Below are 25,347 nucleotides of genomic sequence, written 5' to 3'. Positions count from 1 at the left end.
TGGTTTGTAGGCAATACAACCATGACATAGTTCCAGAAGCTGAATGGTTTGCAGGCATATACAACCATGACATAGTTGCAGAAGGTGAATGGTTTGTAGGCATACAACCATGACATAGTTGCAGAAGCTGGTGTGTAGGCAATACAACCATGACATAGTTTCAGAAGCTGAATGGTTTGCAGGCATACAACCATGACATAGTTGAAGAAGCTGAATGGTTTTCAGGCATACAACCATGACATAGTTCCAGAAGCTGAATGGTTTGCAGGCATACATAATTATAAGCTTATTGTTGTAGGTAGACTAAACAGATTGTGCTTAATTGCATTTAGGTTTTGACCTTACTACGACAGTTTAAAGCCATTGCACATTAACAACACATTGAGATTTGTACCACTTTTTTGTTGCAAATTAGAGTACAATTACAAAATAAAATTCTAAAATATTTATGTACCAATGTTTACATATAAACCAGGATATCCAGGAAACAGAACGATAACAAAAAACTCCCTCATGGTGTTTCTAAATTCTTGTTTGTAAATGATGTGGACAGTCTAACAAGTTTAACATAAAAAAGAATTATGAAAGAAATTGATAATTTATTATTATTATGATAGAGGAACTAATTAAAATAAAGACAAAGTACCATACTGAAAATCATAGAGATCTCTATGTTAAAATTAACATGTTTTAATTAACATTTTAATTAATGTTTTAAAATTATTATGCTTTTACGTATTAAAATACATACATAATAATAATAATAATAATTATACTGTAATAGTAATTTCAACATTAACACAACTAGAAGACAAATGAAATAGAAAAAAATAAAAAAATGGATAAAATAGTGGTTTCAACATTTTTAAAAACACGATTCCTTTGACAGCATTATTTCCAGCAGGCTGCAAGATTATATTCTGTTCTGTATTTCTGGCCATCCCTATTTTCATTGAGTAAATTGACCATTCAGTGCCATCATGTGATCAGAGGATTATTTGAATCTTCAACTACGAATTGTTTTTAAAATTTATTTTTTATTTATTATTAAAAGGTTATTGAGAGTTAAAAAGGAAACACCAACTCAACACAAAAATCAGGTTTATTTGCTTTACATGTATTAAATTCTTTGAATTCAATGAATCATAAAAAAATGTTAAAAATGCATCACATAATGACTGACAGTACACCATGGCTCAAGCAATCTATATAAAAAAATATAAAGAAATGCTTAAATGTTACTTTTATCAGGGATGAACAAGTGTGTTTTCTATGCAATTTGTCAATTCAATTCAATTTTTTTTTCAGGAAGGGCGGTGTGTTTTTTCTTATAATTTCCTTCTATATGTTTAATTAATACAGTAATAAAAACTTACTTACTTAGGAATATAATATACATAAAAGGGTTCATGTTAAATTTAAATTCATCCTCATTTGTTGTTGTTTAAAATTATTTTTAAATATGTGGGATACGACCTTTCAAAATGTATTAGGTGTTGTTTTGAGTCAACAAAAACAAAAATTTTATTTTAGACATTAGAAATACACCTTACATTTTCGCTTTAATTCTGTCCATTCTTTGCCCTGTGAAACAGTCATAAATTATGAAAATTATTAAAGCACTTAAAGAGGTTTCTAATTTTGAATGTCTGAATTAACTTTTTGTTTATTTGTGCCTCCAAAAATGTACATCTCCTTGAAAATAGAGGCCGAATTTGTTACATTTACTTAATTTCTTTTTATGGAACTCTTTGCTTCAAAATGTTAGATAATAAACAAGCAACATTACATTATCAATAATAGTTTAAGGATTCTTACATTTTTTGTTGTTGAATATGCCATTTTAATGTACCATAATAGAGTTATATCTATCTATATATATATAAACAAATCAGGCAAAGAACATTAATTCTAAACCGCCCGGTGATATACTGAAATTTAATTAATTAATTTATATATATATATATATATATATATATATATATATAAAACGCCTACTAAAGCTCATTTACGAGAACTGGTCATGTTGATTTTAACCAACAACAATTTTATTTTTGGAAATGACCATTACCTTCAAATTCATGGTACAGCGATGGGCACAAAAATGGCGCCATCTTTTGCAAATTTATTTATGGGACAATTTGAGGCCAATTTTCTGTCCCTCCAACCAAATAAACCACTTGTTTGGTTTAGATACATTGACGACATCTTCATGATCTGGACTCATGGTGAAGATAATTTGGAATCTTTTCTTCTCAATATTAATTCAGCCCACCCAACTATCAAATTTACAGCTACCAAATCCACTAGTAGCGTTGATTTTTTGGACACTATAGTGACCATAGGAAATGGTACACTCAAAACTGACCTATTCCGTAAACCCACGGATAAAAATATGTACCTGCTCCCTAGCAGTTGTCACCCCCGACACTGTACTAAAAACATACCGTACAGTCAAGCATTACGTATCAGACGTATCTGTTCTTCAGATTTAGATTTTCAGAATCGTACCGAAGAACTAACCGGACATCTCCAGAATAGAAATTACAAGAAGGAATACATCGAAACTGCTATAAAGAAAGCAAAAGATATTCCTCGATGTCAAACACTGACGTACAAACCACGTCAGCCAAAAAATTCGACCAGAGTGCCATTGGTCACAACCTACCACCCTAGGTTGCCTCCATTACGGGCTATTATTGAGAAACATATGCCCATTCTATAGTCCACAGAACGTCTCAGGACTGTTTTTCCGGAACCACCCATTATTGCATTTCGTAGACCTCCCAACCTTCGTGATATATTAGTCAGATCCAAATTTAAGAGTGAAATTAACTCTCATGACAGCCAAAATTTGGGCAGTCACCTTTGCGGCAAATCTTGCAAAACTTGTTCATTGGTTGATTCTACTGAAAAATTTGAGAGTAACCAAACTGGCCGCATTTTTCGGATAAGACAATCAATTAATTGTCTAACCAAAAACGTCATTTATCTCATATACTGTAATATTTGTGGCAAACAGTACGTCGGAGAAAAAAAAAACACTCTCCGTATGAGAATGACACAACATAGATCAGCTATCAAAACATTAAAGCTTGATCAACCTGTAGCTGAACATTTTAATTCAGCTGGTCACTCGATTGCAAATTTCAGAGTTATTGCAATAGACCACGATGTCAAATGGAGCGACAAAACTCGCAAAGACAAAGAAAACCACTGGGAATTACTACTTAAAACCACAAAACCTTTTGGACTTAACATTAGGAACATACTCCCAGATCTACCAAAATTTAAGTTTCAATATTAATCACCATTTAAGCTGTTTTTTAGTCTCATTCCAAAATTGTTTATATCTCTACCAAGCTACCTTCTTTGTTTTCCACTCTTATTCAGACTCCACCCTGGCTCCCTTTGTCATATTTCTTTTATTCCTGTCCACCCAGGCAGCACTTGCCAGCTTTATACTAAGACGTTATCCAAATTCCTTCACTTGCACTGATGAAGGGCTAGTGTTGCCCGAAAGCTCTGCTAACTTTTCTGGCTGTTTACTTTATCGTTTTGATTTAGCTTTTCGCTTTTTATTTTTGTATCTCCATTGAGATCCAGCCACTGATACCCACAGCATTGTCATTCTTTCGATTTATATATATATATATATAAACACAAGAGGCAAAGAACATTAATTCTAAACCGCCCGGTGATATACTGAAATTTAATTAATTAATTTGAAACGATAAAGATGAGGAAATCTGTGAGAATGAGAAAAAGTCGCCCCAACCGAGACTCGAACTCGGACCGCCTGCTTGATATGCAGATGTCCTAACCATTAGACCACTGGGGCTTTCATGGTATTGTTCGAACTCGATTGGATAACGACTCTTTAACATTCAGCACTAGTCCTCAGTTGTACGCACGCGCAACAGAGATCATATTGATACGCCCTCATCTTTCAGTATATTTATTCACGAGGCGGGATCTCCGAAGAGATACTTTTATATATATAAACACAAGAGGCAAAGAACATTAATTCTAAACCGCCCGGTGATATACTGAAATTTAATTAATTAATTTGAAACGATATATATATAAAAGACAAACACAAAAGTTGGTCCGCTATGCACGCCGCGGTACAAACTCTGATTGGTCTGAATTTTGAACTCAACATCAATCTTGCAACGGAGATGGTCATGGTCTATTTAAAAAGTTCGTAAACCAAATATTTATTAAATTATGACTTTTAATATTTTTAAAAACGACCTCTGGATCAAAAGGCTATGAAGTGTGTAATTTCCAGGGCGTCATTAAGAATATACAAGCAGCAACCGAGAAAAAAACGGCAGCATTACCCTTGAGAGAGGTGAGTAAATAGGGTATAGGCACAATTTTTAAGTAAAAGAAAAACCATGTGGTCGTGGATTACTTCAGTTCACTTCCATTTTGAACGTAGTATTCTTCATTATTCTACCAATCCGCCGAATAATTGCCAGCTTATCATGGTACAGAATTATAATTACGGCTATACCTTTTGATGCCAATCATAATGTTTACTTTGTTTACTCTGGATTTCCGAATTTGTAATCAAAAAGTATGTAATGCATTTTAATTTTACTTTGCAGTGCTTACATCAGTTTACATGAGGGATACTGTACAAGTCCTATTGTATCATGGTATTCGGGATTGTCAACGTTGGACCACCTGAGTCTGCTTATTTCAAGTTTATAAAACGTTACACGCCTTAACATTTTTTCCCATATACTGTAGCTATGTTTTTTTTTGTTTTTTGTCTATCCAATCCAATAAAAACCTTTGTAATGAAAGTCCTATCCAGTTAAGTGAGTGTTAATATATAAGCCCATGGAGTAATTTGTATAGTTCTTCCATAAGCTTCCTAATTACATGTACATGAATACAGTAATGATAAAAGCATCAAATTTAGTCTCATCTGTGTATTTGCATTGTATTTCAGTAATAAACGGCTACTACATGTAAGGAAACATATTTCTGTACTGCATGGTAAAATAATTAAAATAATATTTAACTAGATTTAATTCGTCACTATGACGAATTATACGTTACCGGTATATAAATTTAAAAAAATTTAATATGCAATTAATGATGACTTAATCAACTTTTGTTCTCTTAATATCATAATAAATCATACATATACACTTCAAGAAAATGAAATGAAAAATAGGCGTTCCCGAGCATTCTGACGATCTATATTAATTTTATTACAATGAATTTTACTGAGCGCATACATTGCATATTTATAATAAGCATTCAGCTTTAGCCTACCATAACTTTCTTTTAATCCTTTGTGTACAAATGGATTTAAAACAAAAAAATGAGACTTCAATTGCAATTCTTACATATTATTTTACATAACCTACGTTAGACAAGTTTTCTCGGCGTGGTTGAAATCAGCGGGGCTCACATCCGTCGAAGACGGTTACTAATGCTAGTTATGTATAATCCACAAATGAGTTTTTGGTGGCATGTTTGCAGTTACGAATGTAAGAATGTGATCAGTAGTCTCCAAGCCAGTCTATAGGTCTAGAGTGTAGGCCCTGGGTAGCGCCGGGCAGCGATTTTTTTTTTCGTACATAAGTTGGGGACCCCCTCATGAAACGTCACAAAATACACATGAATAATTCATCGGTTAAGTTAAATTTGTTGTTCCGTGTGCACCCAAGCGTATAGCAACAACAAGAAGTGATTACACAACTGCGATACGATTCTTTCTACAATAGGCCTAGGATTCTAGGTCAATTCACGTGATTGCCTTCGCGCACTCTTTTTCACACACACGTCCACTAGGCAAAATGTGTCTAGGCTAATCGACAGCTAGACAAGACATTAAACTAAGTAGTAATTGGACATAGCCCAAAGAAAGCTTAGACCCACAAGAATAAAGAATGTGTATAATTTGTGTACTGTAATTTTTTAATTCTGCTATTTTATTATCAAACAATATGCATGTACTCAAAGAAACTTTAAAAATGCGCGTATATGAACACATGAGATGGGAAGATTAGACCCACGAGAATAAAAAATGTATTTTTGTGTAATGTTTATTGTTTAATTTTGCTGACTTAGGCCTATTACTCGGACTGTGTCATACCAACTAAGTAACACACACGTCACACACACCAACACAGCTACTACTAGAATAGACATGGGTTTAGAGACTAGTAATTAGGCCTAATAGTATCAATAGAAACTATAATTTTAACACGTAATTCTTTAGTAATAAATTATATTAAAAACACCATAAACTAAAGGCTGATTATTTCGACAATCCACACAAAACGCCGCTATTCTATTATGAAATCGCACGCGGCAACCACAGCGGAGATAGTATCGTACCGCACTTGTGTAAACTGTAATCACTTCTTGTTGCTATACGCTTGGGTGCACACGGAACAAGAAAATTTAACTGATGAATTATTCATGTTTATTTTGTGACGTTTCATGAGGGGGTCCCCAACTTATGTACGAAAAAAAAAATCGCATCCGGGGCTCCTGCGCCTAATGATCACTTCTTGTTGTTGCTATACGCTTGGGTGCACACGGAACAACAAATTTAACTTAACCGATGAATTATTCATGTGTATTTTGTGACGTTTCATGAGGGGGTCCCCAACTTATGTACGAAAAAAAAAATCGCCGCCGGGCAAGGCTTAGCCAACTAGCCTAGAGTAGGCTAAGCCTCTATACTAGCCCGACAATAGATTAGTAAACTAATAATGACCCCGTATGAAGCAAGTCATGCCGAACAGACATGGAACGCATAGGGCCTATTATCATCAATTTTAACGGCTAAACATTTTGTTAACGACATTTTTCCATGTTAACAAAAGTAGGCTAGAGGGGCTAGGCTACTCCGGGTATGCTAAAAAATAAATACTGTACTACAGTGACTAGGCCTATATAATGTAATTATATCATGGAGTTTTCTTTACTCCATAATTATATCAAAAATACATTTTTTTGTATAACAATTGTATAAATCGAACGATTGATTGATTGATTGAATTCTTTAATTAACTACTCATGCGCTGAATACACGTTGACAGAAGAAATCTGCCTTGCTGAAAATCAGTTGCATCTAATTATGATAGTATTGGTTGCTTTGTAAACCGAATACACAGCCAGATATTATAGAATTTGAATTAATACTATCATAATCGAGAGTTATCTTAGCATCATTTGGGAATTTGTTTCATGCTCATTTTTTTTTCCCGGAAAACCCCACAACATCACAACATATGCACACAATGACAAATACTGATTAAAAATTGAAAGGATTTTATTGTAAATTGTCTTTTTATATACAAATAAATCATCTTGTTTACATTATTATTTTATAGTAATATTTTGCATCACCTTAGTTTAAAAAATAACTCGTTCATGAAATTTAACAAAATAAGCAATTAGTATATGAAATCAATTTAAATATGGTCTGATTTAAAGAAATCCCACAATGATTATTTTATTATTTATTTGAATTCATCACTGCATATACAAAAATATAAATAAAGCAAAGGACAAATGAAGTGAAAAGAAAAGGATGGCAGCAAGCATCTCTATCTACATAAAATATAAAAACAGTTAAAATGGTCTTATAAAATATCTCTAAAATATACCGTTATTACCGCTATTTTTTGTAAATATTCCAGTATCGTTATTTTGTTTTGTCGTCTTTTTTTTTGTTACTAACATTCATGTACCGTTTAGTACACTGAAATCTTATAATAAATCTTTCAACAATAGAACGCCTCCTCTTTACTACTGGAGTAAACCCCTTCTTTAGGACACCTTTATTCAGGGGACACACCCCTCCTCTTTACTACTGGAGTAAACCCCTTCTTTAGGACACCTTTATTCAGGGGACACACCCCTCCTCTTTACTACTGGAGTAAACCCCTTGTTTAGTACACCCCTATTAAGGGGACACACCCCTCCTCGTTACTACTGGAGTAAACACCTTCTTTAGGACACCTTTATTAAGGGGACACACCCCTCCTCTTTACTACTGGAGTAAACCCCTTCTTTAGTACACCCCTATTAAGGGGACACACCCCTCCTCTTTACTACTGGAGTAAACCCCTTCTTTAGGACACCTTTATTCAGGGGACACACCCCTCCTCTTTACTACTGGAGTAAACCCCTTGTTTAGTTCACCCCTATTCAGGGGACACTTTCTCATAAAACAAGGGGAAACATGTTTAACACTACAGCCCACCCCTACTCAGAGGACACCTCTATTAAAGTGACAGGGACACGTTTGAGAGTGCCAAATGGTTGATTTAATCCTATTATAGGGGGACACCAATTTTTTTTGGAAAGAGAACACCAGACAATAACTAATCTTTATGGAATTCATTTAAAAGCAATATGTTATATAACATTGAATGTGAAACATATAACAATAAAGAAACAAGTATAGAAAAATGGGTAGCTTTAAGAAATAAGATTATGATAATATAAATTCTAACTTGATACGATTAACCGAAAAGGAATTACAGTGATACGGGTTACTGGTGGTACTGAGCTATTATTGTTTTTTTTTATCATGTATATAAAATATATTGTATAATCCGGGTTGTAAAATGAAAACAAACAAATGAAAATGTGTGAACTATTTTAAAACGGGATAGATGATAATGATGATCCTGTCAAGTGTATAACAAAATATAAGAAAATTAATGAAAAAAGGAGTAATACAGAATTCATATATGTAAAAATGTTACTTATGAACTGTAACGACATTTACAAGTTAAATAATACGATTTTATGTAATATGAGATAATATGAATGTGAATAAAAGTGGTGTTTGCGCCACAAAAGAGAAAAAAAAAAAAAAACTAGTGTGTTTTAATTCTGGAATACCAGGGAATCTACACTATTGTACATTGAGGTATGACACGCTAACATTACATCGCAACCAAATCACTACTCAATTGGCAGATAAAAGAGTTCACAGGTAGATTGTACTGTACCAGTTTTTAACAGTTTAACGCCGTCTAACATTTGTATGAATAGAATGTCCATGTTTATTGCATCATTGGGCTAAGTCTGTGACTTAAGTCTTCATCATCATCCTCTGAGAGATTTTTTATTTATTTTTTATTTCTTTATTCGAATTCATAAAATAACACAACATTAAAAATACAAAGAATGAATGAATGACCTTAAGGATAAAAACACCATAAGAATAAACATTTACAATAAACAATAACACATGTAGTAACAATATAAATATAAATTATAATCTTTCAAGCATAACCTCTTTGAGATGTTTCCTGATATTTCTTTTGAATTGATTGATGGTTTCTGAACACTATCAATTTTAGCAGGTGATTCCATGACGTTATTGCCGTGTTAACAAAGGTTGTTTGGGAGTGGTTACCTATATATGGTCTATAAATTGATTGAGTTGCAAATCTAGTATTGTACTGGTGAATTACATTTGCTCTACTAATACCATCATTCATAAACGTAGGGCTTAATTAATAATACGATACATGTGACAAAGTTTTATCTGTTTAACTCTTAAGTCTACTGGGAGCCAATTCAGTTTGTTTAATTCATTAGCCCCAATGTGATCCCTTGGTTCAAGACCAAGAATACATCTGACTGTCTTATTTTGTGCAATTTAACTTTTAATGTTTTTTTTAATCCAGAGTACCACACGCTACAAGCATAATCATAAAGGCATAACACCAAACTATTTGCTAGTAACTTAAGATCTCTGAAAGTTAAGTACTTTCTATTTCTATATAAAAATTTTACCCTTGAGTTTACTTTCTTTATAACTGATTTACCTATATAATCTCCAGTTAGATTGTTATCGAGTTCAAGTCCTAGATAACTTACTGTAGGTTTGTTTGTGATTATATAATCATTGCATGTAACTTTCAATTCTGGTTGATTTCTGAGTTTACGTTTAGATCCAAATAGAATTGAATACGTTTTGCCTAGATGCAATGACAATCTATTATCTAATAACCAAGAATTAATAGATTTTAATTCTTTTGACAATACATCGGCATAAAGGAGCAGTTTACTACTCAATGCAGATTCCATATCATTCACATACATTAAGAACAACAGTGGGCCCAATATTGACCCCTGAGGGACCCCACATGTTATTTTTTTCCACGTTGAAAGAGTACCACAATTATCAACTACCTGCCATCTATCTGTTAAATATGATTTAAACCAAACTATTACTGTTTGGGACAATCCTAATGCTCTCATTTTGCCTAGTAAAATCTGATGGTATACAGTATCGAAAGCCTTTTGTAGGTCTAAGACTATCATACCTGTTAAATTACCTTTATCCCAATTCTTTTTAATATGGTCAGTTAGGTGAATTAAACAAAGATCTGTCGAAAAATTTGCTCGGAACCCACATTGGAAATCATAGATAAGTGATTTAGAATTAAGGTATTCCATCAATTGGTCATGTACTAGTCTTTCAACAACTTTAGAAAAAGCCGAGAGTAAAGACACCGGACGATAGTTACCTACCACCGTTTTACTACCCTTTTTGTGAATTGGGATGACTCTCGCTAATTTCCATTCTTTGGGTACAATACCGGATGTGAAGGACAACTTAATAATATGAGTTAATGGTTTTGCTATTGCAGAAGCCCCATCTTTGAAGAATTTGGCTGGTAAAGTATCTATTCCGGTAGCTTTACTCGTCGATAATTGTGTCAAAGCTTTAAGAACATTATCTTCAGATAATTCTATGAAAGAAAAATCATTAGGAAAGACACCTTTGCTACTGTAAAAGACATTGACATGTTCCAAGTTATAAGTATTACTAGGAGGGTCAAGTTTGTTTACTAGCTCTCCAGCAACGTTGGTGAAGTACGAATTAAACTCTTCAGCAACTTCTTTCTTATCATGAACATATTCATTGTTGATCTCAAGACTAACCTGTTTCTTGTCATTATTATTTGATTTAGAGGTTCCAAGACCTTTAAGGACTTTCCATAATTGTTTTGGTTTGTATTTATTTTCTTATAATTTACACTATTTCGGAGTTTTCAAAAACCTTTGAGATGCATCACATCCTTTGTACTACGATATCTAATTAACATTTTGTCTCTAAGATCTCTTAATTCGGAGTCAAACCATGGTTGATCTTTTACTTTAACCCTCACTTTTTTTTTAGGAGCAATTGAATCAATTATACGCAGAAACTTATCTTTAAATGTATCCCATGAAGATTGAACACAAGTTAAACTAATACAATCTGACCAGTCAATACTATTAAGCATATGAGTCAGTGAATCAGAACTGTAATTTTTCATTGATCTAACATCAATTGTTCTGTGTATGCCAGAAATGATATTAGTCCGTTTTCGTCTACAAAACGTTAAAAAGTGATCACTTAGTCCAATAGGAATTACTCCATTGGCCTTAATTTTTAAAGGATCACTGGCAAAGATCAAATCTATTGCTGAGCTATTGTTATCACTGATCCTAGTTGGTTCAGTGATAAGTTGTTCAAGACCAAAAATATTACAGAAGTTAGTCACTGACTCATAGTTGTTACGATTACAATTTAAAATATTTACATTAAAGTCTCCAAGAATAATAATTTCTTGAGCAATGAAGTTTCCAACAGTCATAAGCAGGTTTTCTAAACAGTTAAAAAATGTACCTTGTTTTGGTGGGCGATAGCAAACACCGGTTAAAATTGGCTTCGACTTTGGCAAAATTATTTCAATCCATTTGCATTCGATATCCTCTCTGTCCAAATCATTTCTGACTGAGTATGAAATAGTATTGCGTATATATAAACACACTCCACCCCCTTTTCCATTTCTGTCTTTCCTTTCTATGGAGAAATTTTCAATTTTTATTTCAGCATCATTGATTGAATCATCGAGCCACGACTCACTTATTGCAATGACTGATGCGTTCGTATTTTTTGCAATATCTCGAATTTGATCGATTTTGTTACGTAAACTTCTAACGTTAAGGTGAATAAATATCAAACCCTTACCACAAAGAAGTTTACATTCCAACTCGTTGAGCAGCCTATCCTCGTTTTCCAAATTGGCATTTAACAACTCCGTGTACAAAACATCAGATATATAATAGTATCATCTTCAAATAATGAATCACTGAAGATAGGTACCATACATGAGTAGCAATGCCAGTCCGAATCCGATTTGGCAAGGCGATTGTATTCTTTAATAGAGATATTCGCACATTTAATGTGGTACCATGAGTCACATCCATCACAGCAGATACCTCGTTGATTTGATTTCACAGATCCTGAACACAGTCGTATTGCCCGTGTTTGCATGGATATACCTTTTCAAAGATCTATACAAATGAAAAACAGTATCAATAAATTTATTATAACACTTTATGATTACTGTGGAAATTGTAATTGTTGTTTTAAGATTATGAATAATAAATATAAATTCATAAAACACAGCAATATTTTCCAATGTAATAAATTCTGTAGATTAGCATCATAATCATTGTTGAAATCATAATCATTATTTGAATATGATTGCAGTATAATTCATGAAACACCACAAAATCATTTCCAATTTCAGGAAATAAATTAAGTAGATAAGATTTATGAATAAAAATTCATGAAAAAACACAAAATCATTTCCAATTTTAAGTAATAAATTCAGCATTTTTATAATTATTGTTTAATAATCATAATCATTGTTTGAATAATGATATAATATAATAATTATAATTCAATGATTTTCTATATCTATAATCAGTTTTTAGAAACAACTATAGTATAAAACAAAACTACTCATTCTTATTATATTATTATTATTATTATTATTATATTATTATTATTATTATTATTATTATTATATTATTATTATTATTATTATGTTCTTCCTATACTAATAATCAACATAATATATTCATTGTGTTTTAAATCATAAATTTCATAGTAATCCTCATTACTACTTGGTCATTATCATCTTGTCAATAATCATACTAAAATCATGTAATTTTTATGTTTATCTCCCAATCTTGCATAATATTTATGAATAATTTACCTTCACTTGGTTCACATTGGTGACTTGATGATGCTGTCTTATTTCTTCTCACTATTGCCTATAAATAACCAGTTAATGACATTACTAATTTTAATGATTAAAATTAAACCAAATTTAATTTTGGTTAAATTATAATGTAAACAGGTTAAAGAATGAACGAGTCAATAAACTCTTAAATAAGAAGTTATTAACATATCATTACCAAGTAGTATGTCTCTTGCTTTTTGGCCTAGATGACGAGCAAAACTTTTTATTTTGTCTGGATCATCTGCTAATTCTGCCTCAATCTCCAGATGGAGAACTGCATCCCAAACATTGGAGAAGTTATGTTTTCTCAATCCATAGTTTGAAATAATTCTTTTGAATGCATCTGAGTGAATATCTAACATAGCTGTAAACAGTCGCTTTCTGTAAGATGACAATTTTGTATCAGACCTGTCCTGAACTTTGTTGTCTTTCATATATTGTATTACAATATCTTCAGCTTTCTTGATTTCCGATAGCTTTGTAATCTCCAAAAGAATGCTAACATTAGTTGGTGAGATTACACCTTTGTCGTCAAGTGCATTGAGTAAGTCATGTCCAATAAAATCTGGATTTGTAACATAACATAACCTTAAGTCATCAAATAAGAGGAATCTTATCATATAGTATCTTTCATCATCAAAGGATCTATTAAGATCAGATTTAAGGTCTCGAAATCTGTTCAAAGATTCAGAATCTGCCATTGTGTTTCCTGCAAATAAAATGACAGAAAATTAGTTTGACGATGATCATTATTCTTTCCCCCAATTTTGATCAAAACTAGTTTGAAATATTTAAATTGTTTTTATTTTCTATATTCACTCTACTTATTATTCGATATATATTTCAATCAATTACCTTGATCTTTTTTTCTTTTTTTTCTTTCCGATGGGCCAAATTCATCTGCAAATAAAAAAAAAATATTAATTGTACCGTTGAACATCCTGTAAGTGGACACCCTTGTTAGGCCGTCAAGTTAGCAATACACCATGTGTTTTCATAGGTTGAGAGACTTTTTCATATCATAATCTTTATCTACTAGTAACTTACCTTCTCTTGGCTGAGATTGGTGACTGGATGATGTGCCTTCATTTTGGTCCTCATCACTACTGCCTAAAAATGATCAAAATAAGATGTACATTTACTATTGGAAAATGTTTATAGTACATAATGCAATGCCGTTGTACAGTCTGTGGTGGAATATTGACAGTTCCACTGCATACATTGTTTAACTATAGTCTCACATGGAATATTGACAGTTCCACTGCATACATTGTTTAACTATAGTCTCACATGGAATATTGACAGTTCCACTGCATACATTGTTTAACTATAATCACTTGAGCATCTCACATGGATGCAATACAAGGATATAGGTTGCAATACACAGCTAATATGAGACCTATTCAATCCTTCACTTGTCATTGGTCAAATTACTTATGTTGTGTCTACGTTCTTGCATTGTAGTGATAATCCAAACCTTATCCACGTAAGTATTTTCATTAAAAAAAATATTTTAATACTTAAAACTATTAATACACAAACAAGTTTTTGAAAGATAAAATTATATATTACCTATTAAAATATAAGAATATGTTTTTATAAATATATGGCCTATTTAAACATTGAACCTCCAACATTAACATTTGTTTGAATTTTAACTATCTTGACATTATTAAATAAATTATAAATTGGTAGGAGGAATGAAGATATCACAGCTAATAGCAACATGTTATAACAATATATATATTATCAATAATGATTCTGATAGTACTACTACTGGTAAGAGGAATGAAGATATCACAGCTAATAGCAGCATGTTGTAACAATGTATAGATTATCAATAATGATTGATAGTACTACTACTGGTAAGAGGAATGAAGATATCACAGCTAATAGCAGCATGTTGTAACAATGTATAGATTATCAATAATGATTCTGATAGTACTACTACTGGTAAGAGGAATGAAGATATCACAGCTAATAGCAGCATGTTATAACAATGTATAGATTATCAATAATGATTCCGATAGTACTACTACTGGTAAGAGGAATGAAGATATCACAGCTAATAGCAGCATGTTGTAACAATGTATAGATTATCAATAATGATTCTGATAGTACTACTACTGGTAAGAGGAATAAAGATATCACAGCTAATAGCAGCATGTTGTAACAATGTATAGATTATCAATAATGATTCTGATAGTACTACTACTGGTAAGAGGAATGAAGATATCACAGCTAATAACAGCATGTTGTAACAATGTATAGATTATCAATAATGATTATGATAGTACTACTACTGGTAAGAGGAATGAAGATATCACAGCTAATAGCAGCATGTTGTAACAATGTATAGATTATCAATAATGATTCTGATAGTACTACTACTGGTAAGAGGAATGAAGATATCACAGCTAATAGCAGCATGTTGTAACAATGTATAGATTATCAATAATCATTCTGATAGTACTACTACTGGTAAGAGGAATGAAGATATCACAGCTAATAGCAGCATGTTGTAACAATGTATAGATTATCAATAATGATTCTGATAGTACTACTACTGGTAAGAAGAATGAAGATATCACAGCTAATAGCAGCATGTTGTAACAATGTATAGATTATCAATAATGATTCTGATAGTACTACTACTGGTAAGAGGAATGAAGATATCACAGCTAATAGCAGCATGTTGTAACAATGTATAGATTATCAAGAATGATTCTGATAGTACTACTACTGGTAAGAGGAATGAAGATATCACACCTAATAGCAACATGTTGTAACAATGTATAGATTATCAATAATGATTTTGATAGTACTACTACTGGTAAGAGGAATGAAGATATCACAGCTAATAGCAGCATGTTGTAACAATGTATAGATTATCAATAATCATTCTGATAGTACTACTACTGGTAAGAGGAATGAAGATATCACAGCTAATAGCAGCATGTTGTAACAATGTATAGATTATCAATAATGATTCTGATAGTACTACTACTGGTAAGAAGAATGAAGATATCACAGCTAATAGCAGCATGTTGTAACAATGTATAGATTATCAATAATGATTCTGATAGTACTACTACTGGTAAGAGGAATGAAGATATCACAGCTAATAGCAGCATGTTGTAACAATGTATAGATTATCAAGAATTATTCTGATAGTACTACTACTGGTAAGAGGAATGAAGATATCACACCTAATAGCAACATGTTGTAACAATGTATAGATTATCAATAATGATTCTGATAGTACTACTACTAGTAAGAGGAATGAAGATAACACAGCTAATAGCAGCATGTTGTAACAATGTATAGATTATCAATAATGATTCTGATAGTACTACTACTGGTAAGAAGAATGAAGATATCACAGCTAATAGCAGCATGTTGTAACAATGTATAGATTATCAATAATGATTCTGATAGTACTACTACTGGTAAGAGGAATGAAGATATCACAGCTAATAGCAGCATGTTGTAACAATGTATAGATTATTATGATTCTGATACTACTACTATAACTGGTAAGAGGAATGAAGATATCACAGCTAATAGCAGCATGTTGTAACAATGTATAGATTATCAATAATGATTCTGATAGTACTACTACTGGTAAGAGGAATGAAGATATCACAGCTAATAGCAGCATGTTGTAACAATGTATAGATTATCAATAATGATTCTGATAGTACTACTACTGGTAAGAGGAATGAAGATATCACAGCTAATAGCAGCATGTTGTAACAATGTATAGATTATCAATAATGATTCTAATAGTACTACTACTGGTAAGAGGAATGAAGATAACACAGCTAATAGCAGCATGTTGTAACAATGTATAGATTATCAATAATGATTCTGATAGTACTACTACTGGTAAGAAGAATGAAGATATCACAGCTAATAGCAGCATGTTGTAACAATGTATAGATTATCAATAATGATTCTGATAGTACTACTACTGGTAAGAGGAATGAAGATATCACAGCTAATAGCAGCATGTTGTAACAATGTATAGATTATCAATAATGATTCTGATAGTACTACTACTGGTAAGAGGAATGAAGATATCACAGCTAATAGCAGCATGTTGTGAACAATGTATAGATTATTATGATTCTGATACTACTACTATAACTGGTAAGAGGAATGAAGATATCACAGCTAATAGCAGCATGTTGTAACAATGTATAGATTATCAATAATGATTCTGATAGTACTACTACTGGTAAGAGGAATGAAGATATCACAGCTAATAGCAGCATGTTGTAACAATGTATAGATTATCAATAATGATTCTGATAGTACTACTACTGGTAAGAGGAATGAAGATATCACAGCTAATAGCAGCATGTTGTAACAATGTATAGATTATCAATAATGATTCTGATAGTACTACTACTGGTAAGAGGAATGAAGATATCACAGCTAATAGCAGCATGTTGTAACAATGTATAGATTATCAATAATGATTCTGATAGTACTACTACTGGTAAGAGGAATGAAGATATCACAGCTAATAGCAGCATGTTGTAACAATGTATAGATTATCAATAATGATTCTGATAGTACTACTACTGGTAAAAGGAATGAAGATATCACAGCTAATAGCAGCATGTTGTAACAATGTATAGATTATCAATAATGATTCTAATAGTACTACTACTGGTAAGAGGAATGAAGATATCACAGCTAATAGCAGCATGTTGTAACAATGTATAGATTATCAAGAATGATTCTGATAGTACTACTACTGGTAAGAGGAATGAAGATATCACAGCTAATAGCAACATGTTGTAACAATGTATAGATTATCAATAATGATTCTGATAGTACTACTACTAGTAAGAGGAATGAAGATAACACAGCTAATAGCAGCATGTTGTAACAATGTATAGATTATCAATAATGATTCTGATAGTACTACTACTGGTAAGAAGAATGAAGATATCACAGCTAATAGCAGCATGTTGTAACAATGTATAGATTATCAATAATGATTCTGATAGTACTACTACTGGTAAGAGGAATGAAGATATCACAGCTAATAGCAGCATGTTGTAACAATGTATAGATTATCAATAATGATTATGTTGTACTACTACTGGTAAGAGGAATGAAGATATCACAGCTAATAGCAGCATGTTGTAACAATGTATAGAGTATCAATAATGATTCTGATAGTACTACTACTGGTATTAAGAGGAATGAATATATCACAGCTAATAGCAGCATGTTGTAACAATGTATAGATTATCAATAATGATTCTGATAGTACTACTACTGGTAAGAGGAATGAAGATATCACAGCTAATAGCAGCATGTTGTAACAATGTATAGATTATCAATAATGATTCTAATAGTACTACTACTGGTAAGAGGAATGAAGATATCACAGCTAATAGCAGCATGTTGTAACAATGTATAGATTATCAATAATGATTCTGATAGTACTACTACTGGTAAGAAGAATGAAGATATCACAGCTAATAGCAGCATGTTGTAAACAATGTATAGATTATTATGATTATGATAGTATTACTACTGGTAAGAGGAATAAAGATATCACAGCTAATAGCAACATGTTGTAACAATGTATAGATTATCAATAATGATTCTGATAGTACTACAAGAGGAATGAAGATAACACAGCTAATAGCAGCATGTTGTAAACAATGTATAGATTATCAATAATGATTCTGATACTACTACAGTACTACTGGTAAGAGGAATGAAGATATCACAGCTAATAGCAGCATGTTGTAACAATGTATAGATTATCAATAATGATTCTGATAGTACTACTACTGGTAAGAGGAATGAAGATATCACAGCTAATAGCAGCATGTTGTAACAATGTATAGATTATCAATAATGATTCTGATAGAACTACTACTGGTAAGAGGAATGAAGATATCACAGCTAATAGCAGCATGTTGTAACAATGTATAGATTATCAATAATGATTCTGATAGTACTACTACTGGTAAGAGGAATGAAGATATCACAGCTAATAACAGCATGTTGTAACAATGTATAGATTATCAATAATGATTCTGATAGTACTACTACTGGTAAGAGGAATGAAGATATCACAGCTAATAGCAGCATGTTGTAACAATGTATAGATTATCAATAATGATTCTGATAGAACTACTACTGGTAAGAGGAATGAAGATATCACAGCTAATAGCAGCATGTTGTAACAATGTATAGATTATCAATAATGATTCTGATAGTACTACTACTGGTAAGAGGAATGAAGATATCACAGCTAATAACAGCATTTTGTAACAATGTATAGATTATCAATAATGATTCTGATAGTACTACTACTGGTAAGAGGAATGAAGATATCACAGCTAATAGCAGCATGTTGTAACAATGTATAGATTATCAATAATGATTCTGATAGTACTACTACTGGTAAGAGGAATGAAGATATCACAGCTAATAGCAACATGTTGTAACAATGTATAGATTATCAATAATGATTCTGATAGTACTACTACTGGTATGAGGAATGAAGATATCACAGCCAATAGCAGCATGTTGTAACAATGTATAGATTATCAATAATGATTCTGATAGTACTACTACTGGTAAGAGGAATGAAGATATCACAGCTAATAGCAACATGTTGTAACAATGTATAGATTATCAATAATGATTCTGATAGTACTACTACTGGTAAGAGGAATGAAGATATCACAGCTAATAGCAGCATGTTGTAACAATGTATAGATTATCAATAATGATTCTGATAGTAGCCTACTACTACTGGTAAGAGGAATGAAGATATCACAGCTAATAGCAGCATGTTGTAACAATGTATAGATTATCAATAATGATTCTGATAGTACTACTACTGGTAAGAGGAATGAAGATATCACAGCTAATAGCAGCATGTTGTAACAATGTATAGATTATCAATAATGATTCTGATAGTACTACTACTGGTAAGAGGAATGAAGGTATCACAGCTAATAGCAGCATGTTGTAACAATGTATAGATTATCAATAATGATTATGATAGTACTACTACTGGTAAGAGGAATGAAGATATCACAGCTAATAGCAGCATGTTGTAACAATGTATAGATTATCAATAATGATTCTGATAGTACTACTACTGGTAAGAGGAATGAAGATATCACAGCTAATAACAGCATGTTGTAACAATGTATAGATTATCAATAATGATTCTGATAGTACTACTACTGGTAAGAGGAATGAAGATATCACAGCTAATAGCAGCATGTTGTAACAATGTATAGATTATCAATAATGATTCTGATAGTACTACTACTGGTAAGAGGAATGAAGATATCACAGCTAATAGCAACATGTTGTAACAATGTATAGATTATCAATAATGATTCTGATAGTACTACTACTGGTATGAGGAATGAAGATATCACAGCCAATAGCAGCATGTTGTAACAATGTATAGATTATCAATAATGATTCTGATAGTACTACTACTGGTAAGAGGAATGAAGATATCACAGCTAATAGCAACATGTTGTAACAATGTATAGATTATCAATAATGATTCTGATAGTACTACTACTGGTAAGAGGAATGAAGATATCACAGCTAATAGCAGCATGTTGTAACAATGTATAGATTATCAATAATGATTCTGATAGTAGCCTACTACTACTGGTAAGAGGAATGAAGATATCACAGCTAATAGCAGCATGTTGTAACAATGTATAGATTATCAATAATGATTCTGATAGTACTACTACTGGTAAGAGGAATGAAGATATCACAGCTAATAGCAGCATGTTGTAACAATGTATAGATTATCAATAATGATTCTGATAGTACTACTACTGGTAAGAGGAATGAAGGTATCACAGCTAATAGCAGCATGTTGTAACAATGTATAGATTATCAATAATGATTATGATAGTACTACTACTGGTAAGAGGAATGAAGATATCACAGCTAATAGCAGCATGTTGTAACAATGTATAGATTATCAATAATGATTCTGATAGTACTACTACTGGTAAGAGGAATGAAGGTATCACAGCTAATAGCAGCATGTTGTAACAATGTATAGATTATCAATAATGATTCTGATAGTACTACTACTACTGGTAAGAGGAATGAAGATATCACAGCTAATAGCAGCATGTTGTAACAATGTATAGATTATCAATAATGATTCTGATAGTACTACTACTGGTAAGAGGAATGAAGATATCACAGCTAATAACAGCATGTTGTAACAATGTATAGATTATCAATAATGATTCTGATAGTACTACTACTGGTAAGAGGAATGAAGATATCACAGCTAATAGCAGCATGTTGTAACAATGTATAGATTATCAATAATGATTCTGATACTACTACAGTACTACTGGTAAGAGGAATGAAGATATCACAGCTAATAGCAGCATGTTGTAACAATGTATAGATTATCAATAATGATTCTGATAGTACTACTACTGGTAAGAGGAATGAAGATATCACAGCTAATAGCAGCATGTTGTAACAATGTATAGATTATCAAGAATGATTCTGATACTACTACAGTACTACTGGTAAGAGGAATGAAGATATCACAGCTAATAGCAGCATGTTATAACAATGTATAGATTATCAATAATCATTCTGATAGTACTACTACTGGTAAGAGGAATGAAGATATCACAGCTAATAGCAGCATGTTGTAACAATGTACAGATTATCAATAATGATTCTGATAGTACTATTACTGGTAAGAGGAATGAAGATATCACAGCTAATAGCAGCATGTTGTAACAATGTATAGATTATCAATAATGATTCTGATAGTACTACTACTGGTAAGAGGAATGAAGATATCACAGCTAATAGCAGCATGTTGTAACAATGTATAGATTATCCATAATGATTCTGATAGTACTACTACTACTAAGAGGAATAAAGATATCACAGCTAATAGCAGCATGTTGTAACAATGTATAGATTATCAATAATGATTCTGATAGTACTATTACTGGTAAGAGGAATGAAGATATCACAGCTAATAGCAGCATGTTGTAACAATGTATAGATTATCAATAATGATTCTGATAGTACTACTACTGGTAAGAGGAATGAAGATATCACAGCTAATAGGAGCATGTTGTAACAATGTATAGATTATCAATAATGATTCTGATAGTACTACTACTGGTAAGAGGGATGAAGATATCACAGCTAATAGCAGCATGTTGTAACAATGTATAGATTATCAATAATGATTATGTTGTACTACTACTGGAAGAGTATTATCAAATATGTCTATTTTCAAATAAGGTACAGTATCCTCTTTTTCTATTCTATAATTATTTAAACATGTCACTTTTTGCACAAATAGATCACAAGTTGTTTATAGAACAGAAATAGCCCTTTTTTCAGTTTCCTGTACTGTAGGGATGAGTGAGAGTCCTTCATGAAGAAGTAGCGTATTAATGAAAATGTACTTAATAAAAATAAATAAATTTAATGACTCTTACATCCAAACAGCCGCTTGTAACATGTGACATCCATCGTAACAGACTTGCCAGTTTCGGTGCACATCAACTTTCCACATGTGAAATCTTCAAGAATTTGAAAATGCTTCTTGTCTAATTGATCACTACACTGACAAGGAATGCATCTCTTGAATGGAATCCCCCTTCTACCACCATCTTTAGAATGCTCGAATGACTTCTCAACTGTTGACAAAACCTAAAGATATAAATTTAATGTTGATTGATAACAATTTAAGACACACACCAGCAAATATGAAAGCATCAATGATGCAGTAGCTCACAAAGTTAGGCAATGTTTTCAGATTTATGGTGTAAATCTGAAAACTTTATTGGGATTATATTTTTTTCAATTCAATTAAAAAAAGAAAAGAAAACATAGATGTAACTTTTGATAAATTATAAGTTATATCCAGTGAATGAAATTCAAATGATTTTACATTTTTCCTAGTAGAATTTGATATCCTTGGTACCAATCACTATACATTGTGAAGCTTTTAAGGAAACCTACCTATACCTATCTGGAGAGACACAGTTAGAGAATTTGCAACAGATTTTTAACATATTTACTGATCTAAAAGCATAGTTTAAAGAAACATGTGTAAATTTCTCCTCAATTGTTCTATGTGTATTTTGATAAAGTACGTCCAAACAGATATATAATATAACTGGTAACATAACATACCAATTTACATGCTTCAGCTGAAGGTTCCTCTTTACTCGTTTCGTCAAAAGAATCTGTTCTTTTAATAGCCATCTAGAAAGTAAAAATAGATGTGATGCTTTGTTATCAAAATTTAGATGCATTTAAAGTAAATTCTGGGAAAGACTAAGCAACAATATTTAACTTTCATAATTTAGTGATATATATTGAACATTCATTATAGAGATTATTTATTACCTTTAACAAGAACTTTCGCTCATCCTTCTTAGTAATAAATTTGTCAAGAGACAAAATCACATGATGATTTTCGTTGAGGTAAAGTTCTGCATAATTACATGCGAGTATTGGGTCAACTCCTTCCTTTTGAAATTTGTTAAGGAATTCAATAATTAAATACGGAAACAACACGTCTGGCAGATATCCCTCAAAGTCGTAATAGATAGGCCTGCTGATAGATTGTGAATCATCAGGTAATTGTCCCACTTGTCTTGTCTTGATAGCAAGTCGCAGTGGCACAAAAAAGGATTGTTTTCCAACTGATTTCTGAAATTGTTAATTTGTAACAATGCCATTTAAATTATTTAAAGCAAACTAAAGATACTCTGTCATGTAGACATTTTCATTAGAAAGTTTATTTAAACTTTGAACATTAAAAATCCAAACTATTAAAATAATACTTTTTCTCCCAAATCTTACATGTATAAAATGAAAGCTTAAAGAAACAAGATGTACTTGCCACATCGTGTCTGCTGGTTGTCTTCCTCTCACAAATGAAACCTAATTGAATCATCAGTGCTACAAGGAACTCAAAATTCTTTCCGTTGTCAACTTTACTATCTTTCCATAATTTTCGCAACAAGTCTTCTTCCAGTATGCCTTTGTCAAGTTTATCAAAAGATCTTCTATATTTAGCGGACTAAAAAAAACACCAACTATCAATTATGCATCATATTTTGTGTTTATAACAGTTGTGAGGATGACGGAAATAGATACAGAATAGAATATAGATGAACCATATGTTGGTATAATACAGTATCGTGGTTTAACCCTTTCACTGTGCATAACATTGAGAGACAGGTGATTTTTAATAAATTGCAAAAACATACTAAATGAGATAATTTTGTAAATATTTTTGTGGTGGGTAAAAGGTTGGTCTACGGTTTGGAGTAAGAAAATGGTACGATACGACGATATAAAAAAATATAGAGGTTGCATGTAGTGCAGGAAAATAGTTTTAAAACATTGCAAATATATTTAAGTTTATCAAAAATATAGTGTACCCGGTAATGATGCTTATATGGAGTTCAAAGACATGTTTATACCCGGTAATACACGCAGTGAAAGGGTTAAACTGTGAAATTACTCCAAGTTAGTTTGCTGCTGTGCTATTCACTTTTATAGTGCTTCAATTATAATAGATTGAAAGCAGAATATTAAAAGTGAAATAATTAAAACTTGTAAAAAAATTACAGTAAATTGCAAATGATGCCTTACAGCATACTTTTTATTTTATCTATAGAAAATGTTAAGCATCTCTATCAAATATTACTAAAGGCAAATTTGTTGCTAAGGAATAATAAATTACACAGAACAGGAGTAATTATACTACGGTAACATGTTTTTACAATGCAAGACATTACATGAGTCTACTTACGGGATATTTTGGGGAAACTACAGTTACAAATTTGGTGACAATTTCAACCAGCCTCAACGGATCTAGCATGACTTTATCCCTTAATAATTTGTTGTCAGGCATGTAAACAATTTCACCAAGATCATACAAGTTAAGCAGGACTGATTTGTTTTTTTCGTCAACAATACCATTCTTACTTGTCAGAATTTTGATCTAAAAGAAATAATAATTAGTATTATTCAGAATTAAATAACAAAATATGAAATCATATTTATTTTTGTAACATGTGGGTATTACATGAAAACATAGTTTGAAATATTGAATTTCAATGGCTAATTACCTCAGTATTTTCAAACACACAATTTATAAATAAAACAATGGCAGCAAATATCTGAGATGAAAATATGATGTTGGATATTGTAATCTAATTGGCTA

At 31.8% G+C, this 25,347-nt stretch overlaps 3 protein-coding genes across 4 annotated transcripts in view; all 3 read right to left on the bottom strand.

The window, feature by feature from the left end:
* Window positions 1–14,151, bottom strand: part of LOC140046810 (uncharacterized) — a 423,911-nt gene extending 409,760 nt beyond the window's left edge. The window contains exons 1-4 of one of the 2 annotated variants that reach the window (XM_072091535.1): window positions 13,944–14,151; window positions 13,264–13,797; window positions 13,062–13,119; window positions 12,329–12,351 (exon numbers count right to left, since the gene is read on the bottom strand). In XM_072091535.1, the coding sequence (XP_071947636.1) occupies window positions 13,100–13,119; window positions 13,264–13,797; window positions 13,944–14,028 (639 nt within the window). In that variant the 5' untranslated portion in view covers window positions 14,029–14,151 and the 3' untranslated portion in view covers window positions 12,329–12,351; window positions 13,062–13,099. Of the gene's footprint in view, window positions 1–12,328; window positions 12,352–13,061; window positions 13,120–13,263; window positions 13,798–13,943 lie in introns of those variants that run through there. The other variant, XM_072091534.1, reaches the window with a different exon arrangement.
* Window positions 9,678–11,648, bottom strand: LOC140047655 (uncharacterized). The gene is made up of 4 exons (XM_072092693.1): window positions 11,099–11,648; window positions 10,329–11,000; window positions 9,828–10,004; window positions 9,678–9,697 (listed from the first exon to the last, which is right to left on the bottom strand). Exons 1-4 carry the CDS (start codon window positions 11,646–11,648, stop codon window positions 9,678–9,680), a joined length of 1,419 nt encoding a protein of 472 aa, XP_071948794.1.
* LOC140047654 (uncharacterized) lies at window positions 14,083–25,002 on the bottom strand. The gene is made up of 6 exons (XM_072092692.1): window positions 24,934–25,002; window positions 24,016–24,195; window positions 23,517–23,822; window positions 23,301–23,372; window positions 22,601–22,814; window positions 14,083–14,198 (listed from the first exon to the last, which is right to left on the bottom strand). The coding sequence occupies exons 1-6, from the start codon at window positions 25,000–25,002 to the stop codon at window positions 14,083–14,085; spliced, it is 957 nt and encodes a 318-aa protein (XP_071948793.1).
* Window positions 25,003–25,347: the final 345 nt, after the last annotated feature.

This window comes from Antedon mediterranea, chromosome 4 (assembly GCF_964355755.1).
Source record: "Antedon mediterranea chromosome 4, ecAntMedi1.1, whole genome shotgun sequence".
NCBI lineage: Eukaryota > Metazoa > Echinodermata > Crinoidea > Comatulida > Antedonidae > Antedon > Antedon mediterranea.
Note: the sequence above shows the minus strand (reverse complement) of the source record. Positions and strands in the feature narration are given on the sequence as shown.

What these genes read in the sequence shown, in the direction of transcription:
- LOC140047655 (XM_072092693.1), bottom strand. Translation starts at nt 11,648, where the DNA reads ATGACTGTTGGAAACTTCATTGCTCAAGAAATTATTATTCTTGGAGAC. An exon ending in GGATAAAGGTAATTTAACAG is followed by an intron (nt 10,005 to 10,328) that starts GTATGATAGTCT and finishes CTTGGTTATTAG; the next exon opens with ATAATAGATTGTCATTGCAT. An exon ending in TCTAACTGGAGATTATATAG is followed by an intron (nt 9,698 to 9,827) that starts GTAAATCAGTTA and finishes TTATGCTTGTAG; the next exon opens with CGTGTGGTACTCTGGATTAA.
- LOC140047654 (XM_072092692.1), bottom strand. Translation starts at nt 25,002, where the DNA reads ATGCTAGATCCGTTGAGGCTGGTTGAAATTGTCACCAAATTTGTAACT. An exon ending in TAGTTTCCCCAAAATATCCC is followed by an intron (nt 24,196 to 24,933) that starts GTAAGTAGACTC and finishes TGTTTTTTTTAG; the next exon opens with TCCGCTAAATATAGAAGATC. An exon ending in TTACAAGCGGCTGTTTGGAT is followed by an intron (nt 14,199 to 22,600) that starts GTAAGAGTCATT and finishes GATCATTTTTAG; the next exon opens with GCAGTAGTGATGAGGACCAA.